The sequence below is a fragment of the Lytechinus pictus genome, chromosome 4, assembly GCF_037042905.1.
Source record: "Lytechinus pictus isolate F3 Inbred chromosome 4, Lp3.0, whole genome shotgun sequence".
Classification (NCBI taxonomy): domain Eukaryota; kingdom Metazoa; phylum Echinodermata; class Echinoidea; order Temnopleuroida; family Toxopneustidae; genus Lytechinus; species Lytechinus pictus.
The window spans coordinates 17,160,814-17,182,283 of NC_087248.1; the positions used below are offsets into that span (position 1 = coordinate 17,160,814).

Consider the following 21,470-nt stretch of genomic DNA (forward strand, 5'->3'; position numbering starts at 1 on the left):
GATGATTATGATTGTATGCATATAGTTCTGAGGGACATTGACTATCATGTTGGGACTCCAAAGCAAAGCGACGGATGGAGAGAGAAAGTGTGTGGGAGGGTGTGAGATTCTGTTTTTCTGTTGTGGTTAAGGGAGGTAGAGAAGGAGAGATGGAGAGAGAAACATCTACAATCACTATTTAATAAGATGCGCCATTCATTGTATCACAATTCAAAAGTCCAAAAAGGGGCCCAAGCCATGCACATGTCTCCCAAAGGCAACAACTTCTTTCGCCTCGACATTTCATGACGTCACAATATTTAGCCATAAAATCGAAACGTGTGGTTAAGTTTGCGGAAAACCGTCACCCAAATTTCATTTCTCGGACGTTTCACAGATCGACTCCCTGTGATACCAATGATCTAGATTGCCACTCTCCCAGGGAATTTCTACAAGTTTCACCCATATCTGTAAAGGTCATATGCACCTTACACCAGATCAGACGCCTCAAGAACGAACCCTCTTCGGCTATCGATTAACAGGGAGACGCTATCGATAGGAAAGCATGTCAGTGAATTCATTGACTGTCTAAAGTCGTGCTTGAGAATACTCTGCACAGGACAATCATTCAAGTGTCATGTTATGACTGATAATAGACTCGGGTCAACATCAATAAATATGGCTTTGGCCTTGTGTATAAGATGATGTATACAGCATCCTTCTTATGACATGTTTCTTAGGACATGTATGATGTGCACCGTGTTGTCCGTAGCCTGAGAATAGCCTATAGATAATGATTTACATCGAGATAGGGATCCTACGAAGAGTGTCAAAGTTTAGCTTGGTAGGTCGTTAAGACCGATTTCAGAAATACTCACCCCCCCCCCCCTGTTTTTCGGCTTGTCTCCATCAAAATCTTACTAAATTTTATAATCTAAGATTTTGATTAGATAGCTATCCTTCTTATCATGTCCTCATCGTAATGGAATCGTCTTTATCAATTCATTATTGTCGAAATGTTTCCACATTGATTGAGTACTATTTTCTAGTCACATTTTCCCGTTACATTGCAAAAGCTTTACTTCTCCAGTTGAATTCATGTAGATCGAACGCGACGGAAATGTCAAGGTGGCAAAAGATTTTAATCATTCATTTCGCCTTTCTCAGATGTTTAGTTTTAGCAATAAATGAGAAATTATTGAAATACACGGTTTTCTCTAGGCCTTGTAACCAGTGTACAAAAATGGCAATTGTAATCGTGTGAAATATAGCTTTCGCCCTGCATTTATAACGTGCGAAGGTGAAGAAATAATGGAAATACTAATGCATAGGCATAAACAGTTTTGCAGGGGTAAAATGCTTTCATATCGGTTGTTCTTAACGTTTCCCACATTTTGATCCAAGACAAAGCCTCAGTACTGTCCGTTAACAATTGTATCAGCGTTTAAGTTTTTACTCTCTAAACATTTGACATCTTGAAGAGGATATCCATCATCAAAGTCAAAGGTCTGCTGTCATGGATATAGACGTGCAGGGCCTGAGGTGTTTTGAGGATACAGGATCTTGATAGATTCTATCTTTGTTCTCATAAATATTAGATGGTGACCAAGAAGGGAGATTTGTTATCATTGTAATACTCAACCTAAGAAGTGTATGTATTGATTCGTATTTTGAAAGGATTGATTGGTCACCTGCCTGTATAGATAAAGACATCTGAAATATCATCTAAAGCGCATGTAGACAAGCCAAAGACCCAAAGCGAACGTTGTGAGAGTGCCAATGTCCTATAATATTTTCTCTGATATATTATAGGTCATGGGCAACATCACATTTTTGCTATCTAGTTTACCCCCCCCCCCCCATGAAACATTAAAGTATTCTGGTACTGCCCCTGTTGATGGCATTTTTCTGTGCAATATACTGTTCGTATCAAGTCCTATTGAGATTGATATATGTTTATTTGGTTAATAAAGGACCATGTAGTATTTGCTTGGCTTTTCTTCAAAACATAACCTTTGTAGAACTAACGTGATTCTATCACAAGAATGGATGACGATTTCCGTTTCTCATTTCCAGGATCGGTTTGACTAATTGAGACTTTTATAAATTCACATCGGCGCTTCGCGGCGGTTTGCGCGCATCTTTACTCTAAATTGATGAGCGACTTCCGGGAGAGCTAATTGCAATTGCACAATTGGTTATCTTATTTTAACATTAACGTTTTCCCCTTCTTTACTTTTGCTTCATCAAATAATAGTATAGCCAGCAAGCCAACTACCAATCCACATGCCCTCTGTGATTTTTTTAAAGGAATCTCATCGATTGAAAGTGCGAACGTTAAAATGTTGTATTGGGGTGAATAAGTTATCCTGTTAATGTTTGGTCTCTGAAAGACCATGAGGCTTGAACATTTTAACACCAACACCATTATGAAGTATATATTTTAATATACATCGAGGGGGAGGGAGAGCGAGTATGTAACGTCTCTGTCAATGTTCTGCTATCTGTTTTTATTGAAGCGGTAGGTTTGTAAAAGGCTTATCATGAAGTTATATTAATCCCAGTTTTCGAACACCCCTTCCATTCACTTGCATCAGGCGGACCGTTACTTCTTCAATACACGTTTACAAAAGAAGAGGGGAACAAGTTTGCCCCCCTCCCCACTATTTGCGGAATCCTTAAACCAGACCCCACAAAATAGTTAATTTACCTCGCTTGTGTGATGGATGAACATGTATAGTTCTGAACTCCGACACCATCCCAGTTCCTGTCTGTAAATCTCTTTCATGTCTGTCACCGTGTAGAGTAAGTTCATATCTAACTTAGATAAGGTACACTCTGAATAATAGAGTGTTAAAACTCACACCAGTTGGTGTCGCGAGAAGAACACATCATAAGGTGTTAAAGTTACACCCTAGATATTAAACAATGAGTGTAGAAGTAACAAACAAACTTTTAATTACACCGATAGGTGTTAAACTAACGGCAGAAAAATAACGTTGAAGTAAAGCATGGACATGAGTAAAGTGACTGGTGCACTGCAATAACACCGGGGTTGATTTAGCACCAGCCCGGTATCTACACTGCAAAAACTTCGGTGTTAATTTACCACCAGCCCGGAATCTATTTGTCCACACCAAAGAAGTGTTAAACAACACCAGTTTGGTTTTGGTCAAACACCAGATAGATGTTTATACGACACCAATTTAAGTATTAAGCAGCATCGGTTTGATTCCAAACTGATGTTTTTCAATACTTCTCTGGTGAGGACATATATAGATTTCGGGCTGGTGTTAAATTATCACCGCAATTTTTGCAGTGAACTAACGGCAGAAAATATCGTCGGAGTGAAGTGACTGGTACACTGAAAAAAAAACACCGGGGTTGATGCAGCACCAGCCCGGTATCTATATCGGAAAACACCAGAGAAGTGTTGTAAGCAACACCAGTTAATATTGGTTTAACACTGATTAGTGTTGTTTAAATGCCTATCTCGTGTTAGCCTAAAGCCGAAGTGGTGCTGTTTCAACACCTCTCTGTTTTTTCCTATAACAGATACCGAGCTGGTGTTAAATGAGAGGCGGTATTTTTGCAGTGTGTGGTCCTTTATGTAACCAGCAACGCCAGAGTTTTTGCATCACATGTTAATATTCTGAACAGTTATGCATGTGCGGTCAACTGTAATTGCTACAGTTGCTATCCAACATGGAAAAGATCACTTTTTGTGTGTGTTTCAAACTGTTAACATAAACTGGCAAGTTTGCTAGGCCTAGTATTTGTTACAATCTTACAAGTTACAACTGATATGAATCATAACAGTGATTACATCTTAGGACAAAGGAATAAGTGATTTTGTTCGTTTATCAGGTCACGGAGTTCGAATAAGGAATAAAGCGGATTAGGGACATCGAAATGAGAGTTATATAACCACATGATTGAATGCAATGCTAGTGAATATAATGCATATACACTCTCCTTTGTGTTTCAGTTTGTCAACAGCTTGGTGTGGGCGTGGCTGCTGTCTTTGGTCCCACCACTCCCCACGACTCTATAGCTGTTCAATCCGTTTGTGACGTCATGGACATCCCTCACATCCAGACACACTGGGTGCCCGAGTCTCACCTACCGGGTGAATCTACCACGATCACCATCAACATGTATCCCTCCAACGATGTCATCAGCAAAGCCATCAGCGACCTCGTTACAGCTTTCCGCTGGAAGAGGATATCCATCATCTACGAGGATTTTAGTGGTAAATTAATTGTTGCATTCTAATGTGACTGAGGGCATTTTGCGTCCCCACCTCGTTACACACCCAGTTACTCACATGCATTCACGCACACCTTTTTTAACATGGATGTATTTCTTATGATACTATCACACCAACGCAACTAATTCCAATAATAATGATAATATTAATAGTAATAACAATAATAATAATAATAATAATGATAATGATAATGATAATGATAATAATAATAATAATAATGATAGCTAGTTTTTATATAGCGCTTTTTCCATAACGACTCAAAGCGCTTTACAGCATACTATTACCCCAGTCAGTGGATTCATATCAATCCTGCACAAGAAGTGCACAATTTCCACTCCCAGGGGAGCATTTCTTTCATTCATCGCAGCCTCATTATGGTGCGGGCAAATTCAAACATACAATAACGTTCGCATCCTACCGGGTACCCATTTAGCACCTGGGTCGAGAGTGGCAAAGTGTGGATTGACGCCTTGCCAAAGGACGCCGTGGTGGGATTCGAACACACGACCCTTTGCTTACAAAGCGAGAGTCACAATCACTACACCACGGCTCATCCAAACAGACCATTGGTACGTATTTGGTGATAAGGTAATAGCTTTTGTCGAGACTAAAAGTACACAACTTCAAACAGGGGTGTGATTCCTTATACAACTATTGTTAAAAAGGATATTTCTTATTGAGTACCCCCACCTTTAATACTTAAGAGCACAAATCCACAGCTTATACACATTTACGTGCGAACGAGCTTACACGTCCACACTTTTAGGCCTACATGGATCTGGCAAATTAATTGAAAAAAAAATCGGCATTATTTGCGTGAAATTTGTTATTTGTGACTAGTATCATTGAATGAGGAGAGTCCAGAAGTTTGAAAAAAGAAAGAAAAACCAACACGGTGTTGGTTCTCAGTTCAATGCATTAACTTCAGTTCACTGTTAATTTTCCAGGTCTGGCCAGGTTAAAAGATGTCTTACAACTGTCCATGTACAAGGACACCGAGATAACCGTCTATTACACCAAGTCCATGCCATTCGGAACCATGATGAAGAGGATCAAGAGTTCTGGAGCCAACCACATCATCATCGACTGTTCCAGAAGGTCACTCCTCATCATGCTTGAGAAGGTTTGAAAAAAAGTGGCTTTCATAGTTTCGAATTGGTGTTCAGTTTTAGTATAGGCCTACATGGTCCTGAGGCCAGAAGACCCATGATTAAACATACTGCAATTATGACCCTTTGATTGCCTTCACGACTGGCATCCATTTACTTCACCTGGGTCGAGTGTGGAAGATACAAAGTAATGTCATAATGACATATCCACTTCCTCTGGAAGCGCGTAGGGACATTAATGTGATTATGCACTATACAAGAACTGCAGTGGTAGTAGTATGCCTATTTGACCCTGTCAATTCTTTAATAAAAAGGAACAGGAAAATGTGAATGTTCTATTTTGTTTTCACCTGCTGAAGTTCAATCCATGGGGGAAAAAGGAATGAGGTCATTTAGTCAACAAGGCCTTTAAAACAAAGACATGACAAACTAACAGAGATGGATACGAATATAACCGTTGCTGCAAAATTGCAGATTCTAAAAAAAACATGGCCAATGCTGTATACATAATATTGTCACTTCCAACTCAGTTTCGTTGTAAAAACTTACAGGTTACCAGTCGAATCAGCGTATAAAAGAGAAAGGGGGACTATGGTATGGTAAATCGTAACAGTGATGGTTGATTATTGGAATATGCCATTAGTCAAGAGATTTTCAGACAGGAAGGGATCAGATATTTTTGGACAAGTTTAGAACGACTTATTTCTGTTTTATTCTCTATCTCTCTTTCCATCTCTCTCCCTCTCTCTCTCTCTCTCTCTATCCATCGTTTCCTATAACCTCTGTCTCTCTATCTTCTTCCTCTCTGTCTAAGCCATAATTGCTATCCCTTTATCTCTCTTTCCCCTGACATATAACCTTCAAGATTGAATTGAAATCTAATAGAAATTCAAGTATCAAAGGTTATACTTCCCTACTATATTAGACATTTCGCCTAAGTATGCCACTGCATTAGCTTAGGTAGTAGAGCTGTGATGGTATTCCTTAGTTCATTCATCTATGGTAATCCCCTGTGAGGAATATAGGTGATAGGCTTTCATCAGCCTGTTTTTTTTGTAGACAGCAGATCCATCACAGAATACGAAATAACCTGGACTCGGTTTCAAGAAAGCATTCCGAGTACACGTACAACTCATTTAGAGGCTGAGTTTGTACTTGCCAACTTGTTTGAATCATGCTGAAGTGAAACCAGGGCTCCGTAACACAAAGGTTTGCGATAAATTGCAGAAATGATAGAACCGCACTGATTGGTCCCTGGTCAGTATTTTAAACCTAATGCAGTGTAACATTGATATTGATTGGTCAGTTCATTTAGCGATTGATCGCTAATCTTTGTGTTCCGGAGCTCAGGTCCACCTTCAAAGAAATTTATTTAGAATAAGAAGGTTGTCCTGACAAGTGTTTTTCTTGTTGATTTTGAGTTATGTGCTCGATTTGCAGCAAAGGATTTATTTAATGAGATATAATGTGAAATATGTGAAATATTTACCCTTGCACGAAATTTACGCTGTTTTATTAATCATGAGAATAAAGGGCTTTGCCTAATTCTGGTTGTAATTGCTTTCAACTGATATGTGGACGCTAAGAGGATTAATGGTCCTACTCCATATTTGGAGCTTCTTAAAAACCTAATCAGTCATTAGAGTGTGTGGGTTTTTTTTTTACAATAACGATCTTTGTTTGCTTATCTTTGGCATCGCAACTATCCATCATGTCTATCTTATTTCTTCTTCTCCCGGATAACAGATGTTACAGCTTCAAATGCTGATTGATTATTACCACTACATTATTACACCATTGGTGAGTATTATGTTCCCATTTCCCCCATCAAGAATCTATTCATTCATTCGTGTGTATCATTTGTCATACATAGATGCTGGAAGCTCAGATGTTATTACAAGGTTATAGCTACATCCTCACGGCATTGGTTAGTATATTGTGACGACGATCATAGCTACCCATGCTGATACTTATCTCACGCTTCTCAAACCATCTTTTCGAATGTCTTTCTCAATCTGTACCAAAGCTCTTAGTGCCTGCTAGCTAGTTCATTTCCCCGTCCCGCCTATGACGTATTGAATAGTCTCATTAGGAAATATTTTATCCGGGACATACGGAGGATTCAAGAACAGAGGAAATGTATTGTCAACGCCCGTCATGACAAAGGACATCAAAGAGGTATCTGTCGGAAATTGGTGAATCAAAACAGCAGTTTCGTCCCGGACTCTGGACAAACGACATTATTTGCAATTTTCTCGTCAGCTCTGAAACTTAGGAGGAAACTGCTGTTCCGGTTCATGAATTTGCGACAAAGACCTCCAGCAGTGGTTTGTGATTTGAGGAATTTTAAAAATACATTTGCTGAGTTCCTGAATCCATTTGGCGTCGCGATGAAAAAAAAATCCCCACTACCTGGCCTCGACGACGCTCTTAAGACCCATAACAATTCTTGGTAAATTAAGCTTTGTTATTAATATGTTACAGTAATATCGACGAAACCAACTCCAAGTCGACTGACAGTTTGTTGGACATTATAGAGATTTTGGTCGGTATGGGTCGATTTCGCTGGTGTGGACTGATTGTATCAACAATACTTAATCTGGAAGATAATACTTCAAGGGCATTTATTAACCACATGACAGCTGCATTCTGCCATTCATTATAGGCTTTAACAGGGACCATCCTATTTTAGTAGGCAATGGGGGGGGGGGGGAGGACACAAATAAAAAGATAATTATTGCAAATTAAAATGGGCAAATTCAAATTTAACATAAAATCGATCACCACAAAATAATGTAGGCCTAACGTCATTACATTTTTTGTGAAATGTGAATTCTTGAATGATAGCTATGTGTTGGAATAATTGTTAATTCTTTAGCCAAACCTAAGACAGGGTATTTCTTAAAATGTCGTATACGCCCTTTGAACTAATAAGGTTACTAATTACGCTCTTTGTTAGGTCTGCTTCACTGTTTAGTCTCAGTTCGTGTAAAATGTAATAATGGATACCGTTAATGATTTAAGAGAAGCATTCATTTTTTTCTTCGGTTTATTGATATTCTACTCCATCTGATTTGTGCATGGCTATTTTCATATCATTGCTTGATGATTATGACATCTATCTCTAGAATTATAGACACTGCCTGTTCACCATAACCATAATTTCTCACTATTTATGACAGCATGTGTTGCAAGTATCAATTTCAGCAGTTTAACTATCAATATGTACATTTCTCACACCTTAATGAGAAGTGTGTGTGTGTGTGGGGGGTGTGGAGTTCATACTTTTTGTTTAATGAATGTTCACTTTCAAATATAATGTATATGCTAAGGCGGGAAATTAGTAACGCTTGTAAGAAAGTCTTTTTTTTACTTCTTAATGATTAAAGTAGTATTTTGAAGGGTGTAATCCCATTTTTCATGATAAACATGCAGATAATGGTCTGCTTTCATGTTCCATAATTTGTGATACATTCAAAGCTTAATTGTGCAGGATAGGCTTACAGAAAACCCTTCAAACGAAGCATTTGTATCCCAAAATTGTATATCACCATTTTCATGATTGAATAATTTTCTTTAAATAAAGAAGAAACTTCTTTTACCACCCTCATCATTCTCCGCATCCTCTTTCGTATTTACTTTCACGTAGTATTATCACTTCTCATCATGTCATTATACGTCATGACTATTCATATGCATCACATTCCATATCGCCATTGTCATTTGCATGTTGACCCACTACATATCTAACCTATAATCAATGCAATTTCACATTCTCCAGACATTATCAAAAATTACTTTCGATGTTTTATATTCTGTTGAATATGGGGTACAAACTGTATGTTTAAGACGCCGACGGATGAAAATTAAAGTCTGTCTCGTTGTTAATGATTACACAAACGCATTTAAAGACACTGCAACCTGGCAACCGGAAGTTGGCCTACATTGAATAACGCCAACTTGAGGCGACTAATTCGCTTAAGTGTTCGCTTTAATACCACAGTTCTTAATAGTGAATAGTGTAGATATCAATGCTTAATTTTGATTCAACATAATAATTGTGCTTTCGTTGTTTATCTTTGCCCTTTCCAAAGAGTTGTGTAAGGAGATGCATTGGAAATTCTAACTGAAGAATTGATGAATTGTGGGTACAAGTCATGGCACCCTCTTTTCCAGATTTAGCATAAGATGGCGCTATTCCACGTGGTAGCGTGATCACGGTGATGTCTGTGCTATAAATTCGCAGGCATTAATTGATAAGTTCTAGAGGCAGAGCCCACAAATTGGATGTGCTCTACATAAAGAATGTCGATTTCCTTACATCATTCGGATTAAAAAGCAGAAATCATATTTTCAATTATGTATTTATAAGAAATTCCATAGTTATTATGTTTGCAAAACAAACTCCATTTATCACCCTGACATAATTGTAATTATAAGCCATATACTTGTATCTATGTCAGCTTTGACAAAATCATTATATTATTTTTGCTGCCATTACCATGTTTGTTATTTACAAATTATGCAGCTATCTCTCTTTTTTATTATCAATATCATCATTATTATGATAAGTATTCCCATTATATTTTCATTTAGGATACGTTCTCGTTGGACTTGACCCGGTACATCGGCGACATGGTCAATATTACAGCCCTTCAGCTGGTAGACAATCAAAGTCCCGAGAATATACAGATCTTGCAGGAGTATAAGGAGTATGCGTTGCAGAATGGAGTAGGACCGGAAGATGCAGGCATGACGGTAAGATGGTGACTCTGAATTTGAATAATACATTTAGCTCAGCTAAAATCTGGAATTTATATAAATCCTTAAAGGGGAATCCAGCCTTGGCCATTAAATATTGTGTTTGAAAGGAGAAAAATAAATTAAACAGAATGGTGAAAATTTGAAAGACATCGGACAAGCAATAAGAAAGTTATAGCTGCTTTAAAGTTGAGATCACTAATACTATGTAGATTTCAAATTGGCAACTGGGTAAGTAAATTATGACAAGGGGCAAGGACAACTTTCCCATAGGCCATGTACTTTATTATCAGGGATTTGTGGTTTTCTCCTAAGTACCCATTCCCCTGGGGCAGTAATCTAAATATAACCCAGGTAGTATATTGTTTTATGTCCTCATGAAAGAAAAATATAATTTGAAATAAAACTTTTGGGAAAAATGACATTTTAGCCATAATATGCATTGGAGTACATGGAAGAGTAGTCCATGCCTTACATCACTATGACATCCCATATGTGGCCAATTTGAAGTTTCCATGGGTATAGTGATTACCAATATTTACAACTTTTAGAAATTCATAACTTTCTTGTTGTTTGTCCAATATTGCATGTTCAAACTTTCACCTATCAACTTGTCTGATTTTTCTTTTCCTTATAAAAACAAGTTTTTATTTGGGTTGGATTCCCCTTTAAGATTTTCCTTTTAATTCTGAATTATTAGAATTCATATATCTAAACTTTGAATTACGGATAGATTCAGTATCTGAATGGTCACTATATCACAACAGATCTAGACATTTTAGATGACATTTGAACATGAAGGGGTGGGGGGTGAGAAAACCTAAACGTAAAATAATTTTCCTCATTTGGATTATTGGGGGTATAGTTACACGACTTGGGCATCTATGTTTTACATTCATTTTTCTTCGCTTTTGCTATTCCATTCGTCAGCAAGGACGACCATTTTTTTCCATAAGGGAGGGGCGGGGGAGGGGGGCAAGATGCCCTAAAAGTGACGTCATTTCATCTTCCAATAGAGTAACAGGTACAGTATATATTTTTGTGTACTTTTCCTGGTTCTTCCTTCCTCTTCTTTCACCCCCCCCCTCTTTTTTAGTACTTTCAAAATCATTTGTGAATCTTTCTTGGATACCATTATCTGATATTATCATAATCTTCTCTTCCATTTTCATTTCTTAATTTGGTTGTACAGGCTGAGGGTGTGTTAACATACGATGGCGTGAATCTAGTATCAAAGGCTTTGCATCGTGCTAACCGTCAGACGACCGATTTAGCAGTCAAGGCGCTCTCGTGTGAAACCAGTCAAGCGTGGGAAACGGGTCTCACACTGTACAACGATATCGAATCGGTAAGGAGGAAAGTAGGATCCTACTTGTGATGAATTCGGTCAAACTCATCCATGGAAATCCATCAGTGTCATATTTTTATACAGGACATTTGCACAATGTTCCTTTGGAAATAGATTAGATGGAATACGCTGAATTTTCAAGACATTGGTGCATGTATGAGTTTAGACCAGACATGCATGTTGATGTTAATGTTGTTGTAGCAGGTTTGCTTTATACCAATATCTCTAACATTTACACATTTTTTGTCTACGCAAACATAAAACTAAGAAAGAAAGAATACCAATTTTTATGGTTAATCGTTAACCGTCCCATGAAAGTAAAGTCATTCTTTTGAACATTTACAGTTCCATAAGTACCCCCGGGCCATTTCAAACAAGCCTGTTTAAAATTTGATCTATTGTGTTTGGCAGAAAATCTACAAGCAAAAACAAAATATATCACATTGGTCTTCGCTTGCTTTATAAAACTCTTCCTCTCCAGGCCGATATATATTACATTTTAGGCATACATTTCCTTTTTCATCGTGGAAAAAAAATCAATCGGATTGGCCTAGCCATGATTATTATGCTCAGTTTATTGAATGATATGACCCAGTCTGATGAAACTGTAGGCCTGTGGATCTCAGGAAGATCTATCAATAGAGCAATTTTCTATGTGGGATCCTAGCCCCCATGCCCAAGAAATGCACCTGAACATACCCACTAATAAGCCTATACCAATGTCAGGTAGAAGCTGAAAGAAGACACCCATGTTATGTCAGCGTCTAGTACACACGACCATAACGAGATAACTCATGATGTAATCACTAGTCACAATATGTGTAAAAAAGAGGATGCATCAGCAGGCACTTGCTCAAGTCACACCAACAAACCGACCTATGGAATCCCATTCAAAATAAGTAATAACATTGATCTGAATGGAATCCATTTCGTAGGTGGGACCGGGGTGGGACTGTAGCATCAAAAATACGAGTTATGTACATTCCCACTGTGTCGGCCTCACCGAGGCGCCTCCCCTCAACGAGAACAGCGTCCCGGACAACTGACCTTGCGAAGCGGGGTGTGACGCTAGTCCAATAAAATGTACTCCAGAACTGAGGTGTCGAACATGACCTTCTTTGGTTTCGACCCTTCGTGAATGATAGGTCCATGGTGTTACTGATAGAAGTATGTCAAAGCATTCTGCGGTGTTTTGTCTATCAAGTTAATGGTGTCTTCCAAGAGCAGTGATGAAATAGAAGATTAAGGATTAATGGAAGGCTAGGGGGTCAATACTCGATAGATAGATAGATATATAAATAGATAGATAAATGGAAGTTATTAAAATTCTCCACATATTGCAGTAAACAAACTGACTTGCACGTGATTTACAAATTTAAAAAGACAAGTATACATTTCATTGATTACATTTTACAATACAATTTTCAAGTGTGCAAAGAAGATAATACACTGTATACTATATACCATTGATCTTATGATACAATTAAAACTATTACAATTACATTCATGCATAATTGTATATTGTCAGGATCAAGGAAGATTTGTGGAAAGAAGAAGGTGAGGAAAGAGGTCAGAATTAGATAGAAAAAAAAAGAAAAAGAAAAGCCGTTAGGGGGGAGATTGATCCTGACAAGAACATATGACGAGATACATAAAAAGGAAGGGCAAGTTACGGGCAATAAACATGACAAATAATCCTGACAGTGGTATACAATACAAAAAACATAATCATTCAAAAAAAAATTGTTGTACAAACGGATCAGATCAGGGATTGGGTTGTTTCACATACGCTTAGTTCTTGAATTGTTCAAACTGAATTGTATGATGTCTTTTTGAAGAAGGCGACATTCAAATCATTTCGACGTTTTTCTAATTGTTGTAATTGTGACGTAGTAAGAGCAGTAGTGTAACAATCATAATCATTTCTCATGCCGAAAGAACATGTAAGATCATAAATTGTACCAACAAATGGTAGATAATGAGAATTTTTTAAGTTAGGATTTTCAAATTTCGAAATTTGAAAATTGAAATTTGCCATTTGCAATCTGAAAAAAATGAGACATTTGACCGGGGTCATTTGAAATGTGAAATGTAAAATAAGAATTAATTCTTTTTTTTTTTTAAATTGAACTTGTAATTTAAATTGCATAAAAGTACCCAACATTGGAGACTAACATTTTTAAATTTAGATCTCGGAGTTTGACAACTGATAATCGCACCCAAGAGAGACTGCATTTTTAGGACTAATCTTGATTTTTGTTTCATTCTTGATTTAGACTATGGTGTCAGGACTAACGGGGGGAGGTTAAATTCCAGGAGGGACTCCTGGAATTGTGTTTTGTTTACATTGTTCATACAAATATGTAATAGGAGGCTGCATTCTACAAGCTTCGCTTTTTAGCAGCCTCCTCCGTTTCCGACCTGTTATCTTAATTATTACATATAATAAGTTTCTTTGTTTTATTGATTATATCAAGATGTATGTAACAAAACTTATTGTAAATGATTGTAAATGATTGTTGGAAATGGAAAAATAAATGAAATAAAATAAAAAATGAAAAGAGATCAAATACCGTCTTACACATCACATCTGTACATCGTAGACTTAAGATTCGAAATTTTGAACCTGAGAGAGAGATTGTACTCTTAGGATATCTTGATTTTATTTCATTCCCAATTTAGACAATGGTGTCAGGACTAACAGGGGAGGTTGAATTCCAGGAAGGAGAGAGATCAAATACCGTCCTACACATTGCATCTGTACATCGTAGACTTAATATTCGAAATTTTGAACCTGAGAGAGAGATTGTACTCTTAAGATATCTTGATTTTATTTCATTCCCAATTTAGACAATGGTGTCAGGACTAACAGGGGAGGTTGAATTCCAGGAAGGAGAGAGATCAAATACCGTCCTACACATTGCATCCCTACATGAAGATGGGATGATACAGGTAAGAAAAGGGTTTGGTATCACAAGACTAACTAACACTCGGCAGTTTTGTGTCGGAGATTCTACCTAGGCTTCTAGCAAATTATCTAATACGACAAAAAGAACGAAAATTAGGTTTAAAAATTAGTATTGAGTGACAAACATAATACACACAAAAAGTAATGTAAAATCAAGATCACGAACAAGAATTTAAAAAGGGTACAAAAAAGGAAAAGGATTGTAAAACTCCTAATTAATTAGGAAAAGTGGAATAGTAATATTAATAATGACCCTTTTTTCGACCAGGTTAATCACTAGCTCACATTTCAGTGGGCCCTCCATACTTACTCTTTTCGTTTTTAAATCAGCCGAACGCCTGGAAAGATGGTCGGTATTCGTACACAGGTCTCTCCATAAATGGAGCGGATACTTTACCAATATATTTTTTTGTCATGTATGTAGTACCTCAATTGAAAAAAAGAAGCAACAATCCTTATTGAAGTCTAGCGGGTCCGCTTTACTCAGTATAAGTAAGTCATGGAGGCAATTTCTTCGTATTTTTCATCACGGCGGGGGTGGGGGAGACCACCTTCTCCCGATGGTTGCTGGACAAAATTAAGAAGTTTTGACGTGGGGGGGGGGGGGAGTCAGCCCGTCCCCCTGACCACCCTCCATGCTCCAACGTCACTGAACACATCTTCAGTTGATAGAATTCGAACGCCATTTATGGTCCAGACATAACAAATTCCCATGTCTTGCATGTAGTTCTTTGAAATAACTTATTTATCAAGGGCTACCATGCCCAGGAAATGTGAAAATACCGTATAAAAGAGACCGGTACCAATCCCTGGAATGTCTTAATATACCCATCACTGGAAGAGGTGTGTTGCTAGATATGACTACGAATTTGCTTTTGAGACTATTCTTAACAAAACACCATGTGTCTTCAGGTAGGGAACTGGTCTGAACAAGATGGAATCGAGATGTACCCTGTACAGTACCAATCTTCAGCAGGTTCTCGATCTGGAATCAACAGAACACTGGTGGTGACAACTGTACTGGTATGAAGTGTAGTTTCTATCCGTTTTTGTGTTGTTGAAAAGATTAAATACGTTTTATTTCAAGGCATCAATCTGTCCAGTGGGATCTGCCCGACCATTTATTCTAGCAAGGCTTCCTTGCACATAATGTATTCATTACGATGACTTTGGTATCCATTGGTAACTACCATGGTAACAATACGGGGTAACAACCATGGTAATAATGTTCAACATCCGAAAAAAAAATCAAGGATTTCTGGATGTCACCAATAGATGACAAAGTAACCAAAGTTACCTTTATGCAACGGACCCAGTAATGACTTTACTTTGCTGTAAACGATTTAAATGTTATTCCCCTGGCCAGAAGTATGGAAAGCAACTGTAATATTTGATAATCATGACACCCTGCTTCTTATAATTGGTGCACTTTCATTGATTCACCCCCTAAATTTCAAGCTATCAAATCAACTATCCAGTGTTTGAACTTCTGATAGCGGTGGAAATTTAGAATGATATAATAAGTTGACCACATTATTGTTTAGTTTTGTGTGTGGAGGTATGTGAATGCAAGAAGGAGTGAGTGAGTAAAGCTGAATGTAGCAGTTATTAAGACACGTTGAAAAGTAGATTATTTGCTTTATGACAAGCATGCTCTCTTTGTCCCTGAACAGGAGAAGCCGTTTGTGATGTTCAAGCAGACAGAGGATGGTCGTACTCTAGAAGGAAATGCAAGGTTTGAAGGGTTCTGCATCGATCTACTACAGTTCATCTCAGAGAAGGTTGGCTTTGATTACAGGATCAAACTGGTAGAAGACGGTAACTACGGAGGTCAACTGGAAAATGGATCTTTTGATGGAATGGTGGCCGAGCTTATGGAAAGGGTACGTCATATCCGGTGGCCCTAAATCACAAAACCTTCAATATCAAAGGAATAATTGGTTTTGTTGGCAACAACAAAGTACATTTAAAAAAATCTAATATAACAAGCTTCAAAGTGATGGAAAATTTTAATAAAATATTTGAGGAAAATTAAGCATTTCATTCATTTTTGTTCGTGGAATTGGCATAATTTTATTCATACCTTGCATAGCGAAGCAACATGATAACTTTATGGAACAACCAAAAGACCAAAAGAAAAAAAAACTATGAAACTCGATGATAACAAAATGACCGAGGAGATAATGCACTTGGGTCTCATTCATGTTATCAACCTCGGTCTGTGCCTATAGGACCACACCCCATGTACGTGTTTTATAAGTCTTAATTTAGCATAAGGCTGCACTAAAAAAAAATCCATGGGAAGGGGTGGGGGCAATATTAAAAAGGTGTTCGAGAACATATCAAGAAGGATTTTTATTTTCATTTATGATTAAAAGATAGATTTGCGGCACACTTTTACTGGACTCCTGTGAAAAAAGCCAATACAACAACAGTCAACATAGCATATAACCAAGTATTGTTAGCCATTTGGATTCCAGTCTGTAACTTACATGACTTAATTCAGGCAGGTTATTTTTCATACTTTATGGTTTTAACTTACTTTATCAAAATATTGTAATTATCACTAATCGCTTAATAAATGGAAATTTTATTACATCTTAGAAAGCCGATCTGGCCGTGGCGCCCCTCACCATCTCCTACGTACGAGAGCAAGTCATCGACTTCTCCAAGCCCTTCATGTATCTAGGAGTGACCATCTTGTACCGTGTTCCTGAACCTCAGAACCCCGGTGTCTTCTCCTTCCTCAACCCACTGTCCTTTGACATATGGATGTACATCATCATGGCCTATCTAACCGTCAGTCTCTCCTTCTTCATGCTGGCCCGGTTCAGTCCGTACGAGTGGTACAACTCCCATCCGATCAACCCAGAATACGACGCGGTCGAGAACCAGTTCACCCTGCTCAGCTGTCTCTGGTTCTCGTTCGGTGGTCTCATGCAGCAGGGATCCGAGCTGAATCCCAAGGCTTTCTCCACCAGGGTTCTCAGTGGTTTCTGGTGGTTCTTCTCGCTCATCTTAGTCTCGTCTTACACTGCTAATCTAGCTGCTTTCCTGACAGTCGAGAGGATGGTCTCACCTATCACCAACGCAGATGACCTTGCCAAACAGACGACTATAGAATACGGCACGAGAACGAGTGGGGCCACAAATACATTTTTCAGTGTAAGTTTACTTTTCATCAGAATTGATATTTTTCAGTTCAATATATCATTTTGATGTGAAATTTACTTTCGATGGAATACTTTTTCGAGTAATTAAGGGTAGCGCAAAGCGTTACTATGTAACGACTGTATTATATATTTTCATTTTTGTAAGAACATGTATAACACTGTTATGCAGTTTTATTTTGTTTGTTGGACCACTTACATGTAGCATATTCTACCCATTCATGATCTACAAATAAGGTTAACTACTACTACAACAATTGCTACTACTCCTACTACTACTACTACTAATACTACTACTACTACTACTACTACTACTACTACTACTACTACTCTTACTTATACTACTACTACTACTACTACTACTACTACTACTACTACTACTACTACTACTTCTACTACTACTACTCCTACTACTACTTCTACTACTACTACTACTACAACCAGTAGCGGACCGTGACCCGGAGGAGACAAAGCATTGGAGGGGCACTGTATTGTTTGTGAACAATGCTGTGCCCCCCAATGCTTTGTCTCCTCCGGGTCACGGTCCGCCACTGACTACAACTACTACTACTTCATCTCCTTCTACTACTACTACTACTCATCCTCCTATTACTACTACTACATGTACTACGATTAACGTTTCTCCTGCTCCTCTTCCACAATGTATTCGGATTCTAATGTACCAAAATTTTAAATGTGGCATGAATCGCACGTTAATTAAAATTGTGTTATTCACTGTAGCATTCGAAATTGATATGTAAGCTCATTATTGGTGCAGATATACAATTGTCATACCACTTCAGTAGCCTACAAGGTAGAAGGGGATCAAAGGGTGTATTTTTGTCTTAAGAAATGATAAGAATCATTCCAATATAGGCATGATATGAATTATCTGCTGGGTAGTACATACTGTGACAGCGTCAACACATAGTCACTATATAGTAATTTATGTGAAAAGACTGCTATTTAACATAGCCCAGTGAATATGTTGAATTCAATATTTCCATTACGCATACGTTGATACTTGCACTCTCAAAAGTGTTTTACGGATAAAACACTCGTTGATTTGGGGAATATTGGTCTTCTCCTAAATCCATTTAAGAATAATCGCCAATCGTTGAGATACAAACTTGTTTCCTTAACTCTCCTGGCAGCCTCTCAATTTTCATCAGGAATATATCTTTTTTTATTTATAAAAAGACTGACCATTCATAAACATGTGTTAGGAAACTGGGTCATAACAAACTTTATGAGGGACAAATCAGATTCAATCATGCAAGCATACCTGTGCTGGTGTCTTGCATCGGTGATGCTTTTAGAAGTCCAGCCGTTATCTCATTTCACCACACTCAGCATGAAGCATGGCGCGAAAGGTATTGGGGTAATAGACACCCCTCCAGGTCGCAACAGTTGCTGCTTCTAACCCAGCACCACCCTACATACTCTAGGTGTCGACTTCCAACGCCATCCCGCCAGGTTCTTATATCCACCATCACGCATTCGCAGATCATGTTTACGCTGCTATACATTGCTAATGGCAGACATCCCGCCATGACAATACCTACGATAAAGACACGTTAAAGAGGATCACATCAGGCAATGTGCTTTAAATGTTAATGTCATTCTGGCGTGAAGCTACTGTTTGTTTAACCAGCATGAAATGTCATTTTCTTAACAGCTTGATGTGTAGTTTATATGAAAGAAAATGAAGAAGAAAAAAACACATGCAATAGACCAGTTGTTAGGCCTGATCACCGCTTGTTTATCATCCTAGGCTAATAACAACGAATTGGATTTACACTTATATATATATTCAATGATCAAATAGCAATTCAATCTTTTTATGATATGAAATAAGCATCAGAAGTACATGATTATAACATTTAAGCCTATAATTCGAAATAAAAAGACAGGTAAAATGATTCAGATATTCCTACCTGTTTCCACCAACGATTTTCCTCAGGGAACCAGATTATTCGTTTCATCCTGATGACAATGTAGGTCGTGTGATACTTTTATTTATAGATGATTCCTTCATCCCTTCTTTGCTTTTCCAGCGATCTAAAATCCACACATATAAGACGATGTGGGAGTTCATGAGTTCGAAGCAACACGTGTTTGTGCAGACGTACAGAGAAGGCATCGACAGGGTCCTGAACAACAAGAACTACGCCTTCCTCATGGAATCCACCATGGCCGAGTACGAGGTGTCACAGCACTGTAAAAACCTCACCATGATCGGAGGGCTTATGAACTCTAGGGGATACGGTGTGGGTACACCGTTAGGTAGGTGACACCTGGGAGATCCCTCCAGATTTTCAGTTCAGATATTGACCAACAGTTACTCAGGGAGCAGTCTCTTTTACCCACTGCTCAACTTGATATCAAGAATTATCAGTTTCAATCGCAAGTGTCATGGAAGTTCGAAATGTGAGGGGTTTTTATTCACTGTGAACCATTCCGATTTTGGCGGAATTATTCCGATTTTTTCGAATTTTTAAATAAAACAAACCCGATTTTGGGGTCAATCAGTATTATAAATAAGTGACCAGCCAAAATAATCTTATGAAAAATATTTTCTGCAACACTGTGTTTGAGTGATTTTTTTTTTCGTGGCATACCCTGGGATGACCTCGTAAGATGACTTGTCTTTTTATATTACATGCAATATATTTGTTAATCATTAATATCATTAATATTTTATTCAAAGTTATTTCTTTAAACATCTTACTAGGGATTTTGAAGAATACAAAACCAGCTTCAGTAACCTACGTTTAGTAATACATTGAATTACAGTCATATACAAAGACAAGTCTAGAGCGAAAGGCTTTCTGTGATTCGTACCCAGCTATATCAATTGTTTATCGGAGCTGGATTGTAATGCTCTCTTACCTCCATCTAAAATTAGGTTCGAGATATCGAGATGAGATCACCAAGGCTATCCTCAAACTCCAGGAGGAGGATGTCCTCTTGGAGCTCAAGAACAAGTGGTGGAAATCGGGCCAGTGTGTGAGGGATGATAACAGTAAAGACGACGCCAGCGAGCTGGGCCTCAAGAACATAGGAGGCATCTTCCTCGTGCTCGTCGCCGGGCTCATCCTCGGGATCATCACCGTCATCGCAGAGTTCATCTGGAAGTCAAAGCAAAATGCAGAAATTGACAAGGTAGTTTTTGGCCCGTATTCTGAAGTCGGGTTTAACTTAAACTCGGGTTTAAAGTTGGGGTTTAAGTATGGGAAGCAAAAGTATCAACATTTTTATTAAGTTGTATGTTTTTTTATGTTTACTGTGCTCTTTCCTGATTCATCGATGGTGAAGACAATCATCTATTTATACTTCCTTGACAATTATGAATGATTTGATAGCCAAATTAGCTGAAGTACGAATAACTATGATATTTGTACTGTAAGTGATTTATGTAACAATTGGCTATCCATACTTAAACTACAACTTAAAACCTGAGTTTAAGTTAAACCCGACTTCAAAATACGGGCAATACTGAGCTGAACTGAACTTATCTTATTGTACATGGAATTGCTATGCATAATTATGTTAGAGGATAATTTGAACCAAAATGGCATGGATGTTTGTCGATTATAATACCTTCATACATTTGAAAAATCAATATTGGATAGATTTTTATCCTGTAGCTTTTCATATTGATTTGTTGACATTATTTCAGTTTCTTTCCGGAAACAATGGGAAAGATTGGCATAAGCGATTATTATTTCATTTAATTTGTTTATAGCCGACCTTATAATATTTTTCTCGTCACTTTGTCCAATTTCTTCTCACTTGGAATTCTAGCTTCGAAAATAGTCATTCATTATATTTAGTTTAAAAGATGATATATTTGAAAGCCAAT

The 21,470-nt window shown here is 37.8% G+C and overlaps 1 protein-coding gene across 1 annotated transcript in view; it reads left to right on the plus strand.

Moving 5' to 3' along the window:
• LOC129259437 (glutamate receptor ionotropic, kainate 2-like) overlaps positions 1-21,470 on the plus strand; it is a 41,201-nt gene that overhangs the window by 13,193 nt on the left and 6,538 nt on the right. Inside the window, exons 3-13 of the mRNA XM_064099021.1 lie at positions 3,968-4,231; positions 5,197-5,372; positions 7,232-7,285; positions 9,955-10,116; positions 11,312-11,467; positions 14,318-14,419; positions 15,348-15,458; positions 16,109-16,318; positions 17,040-17,600; positions 19,663-19,891; positions 20,514-20,770. Of these exons, the coding sequence (XP_063955091.1) occupies positions 3,968-4,231; positions 5,197-5,372; positions 7,232-7,285; positions 9,955-10,116; positions 11,312-11,467; positions 14,318-14,419; positions 15,348-15,458; positions 16,109-16,318; positions 17,040-17,600; positions 19,663-19,891; positions 20,514-20,770 (2,282 nt within the window). The remainder of the gene's footprint in view (positions 1-3,967; positions 4,232-5,196; positions 5,373-7,231; positions 7,286-9,954; positions 10,117-11,311; positions 11,468-14,317; positions 14,420-15,347; positions 15,459-16,108; positions 16,319-17,039; positions 17,601-19,662; positions 19,892-20,513; positions 20,771-21,470) is intronic.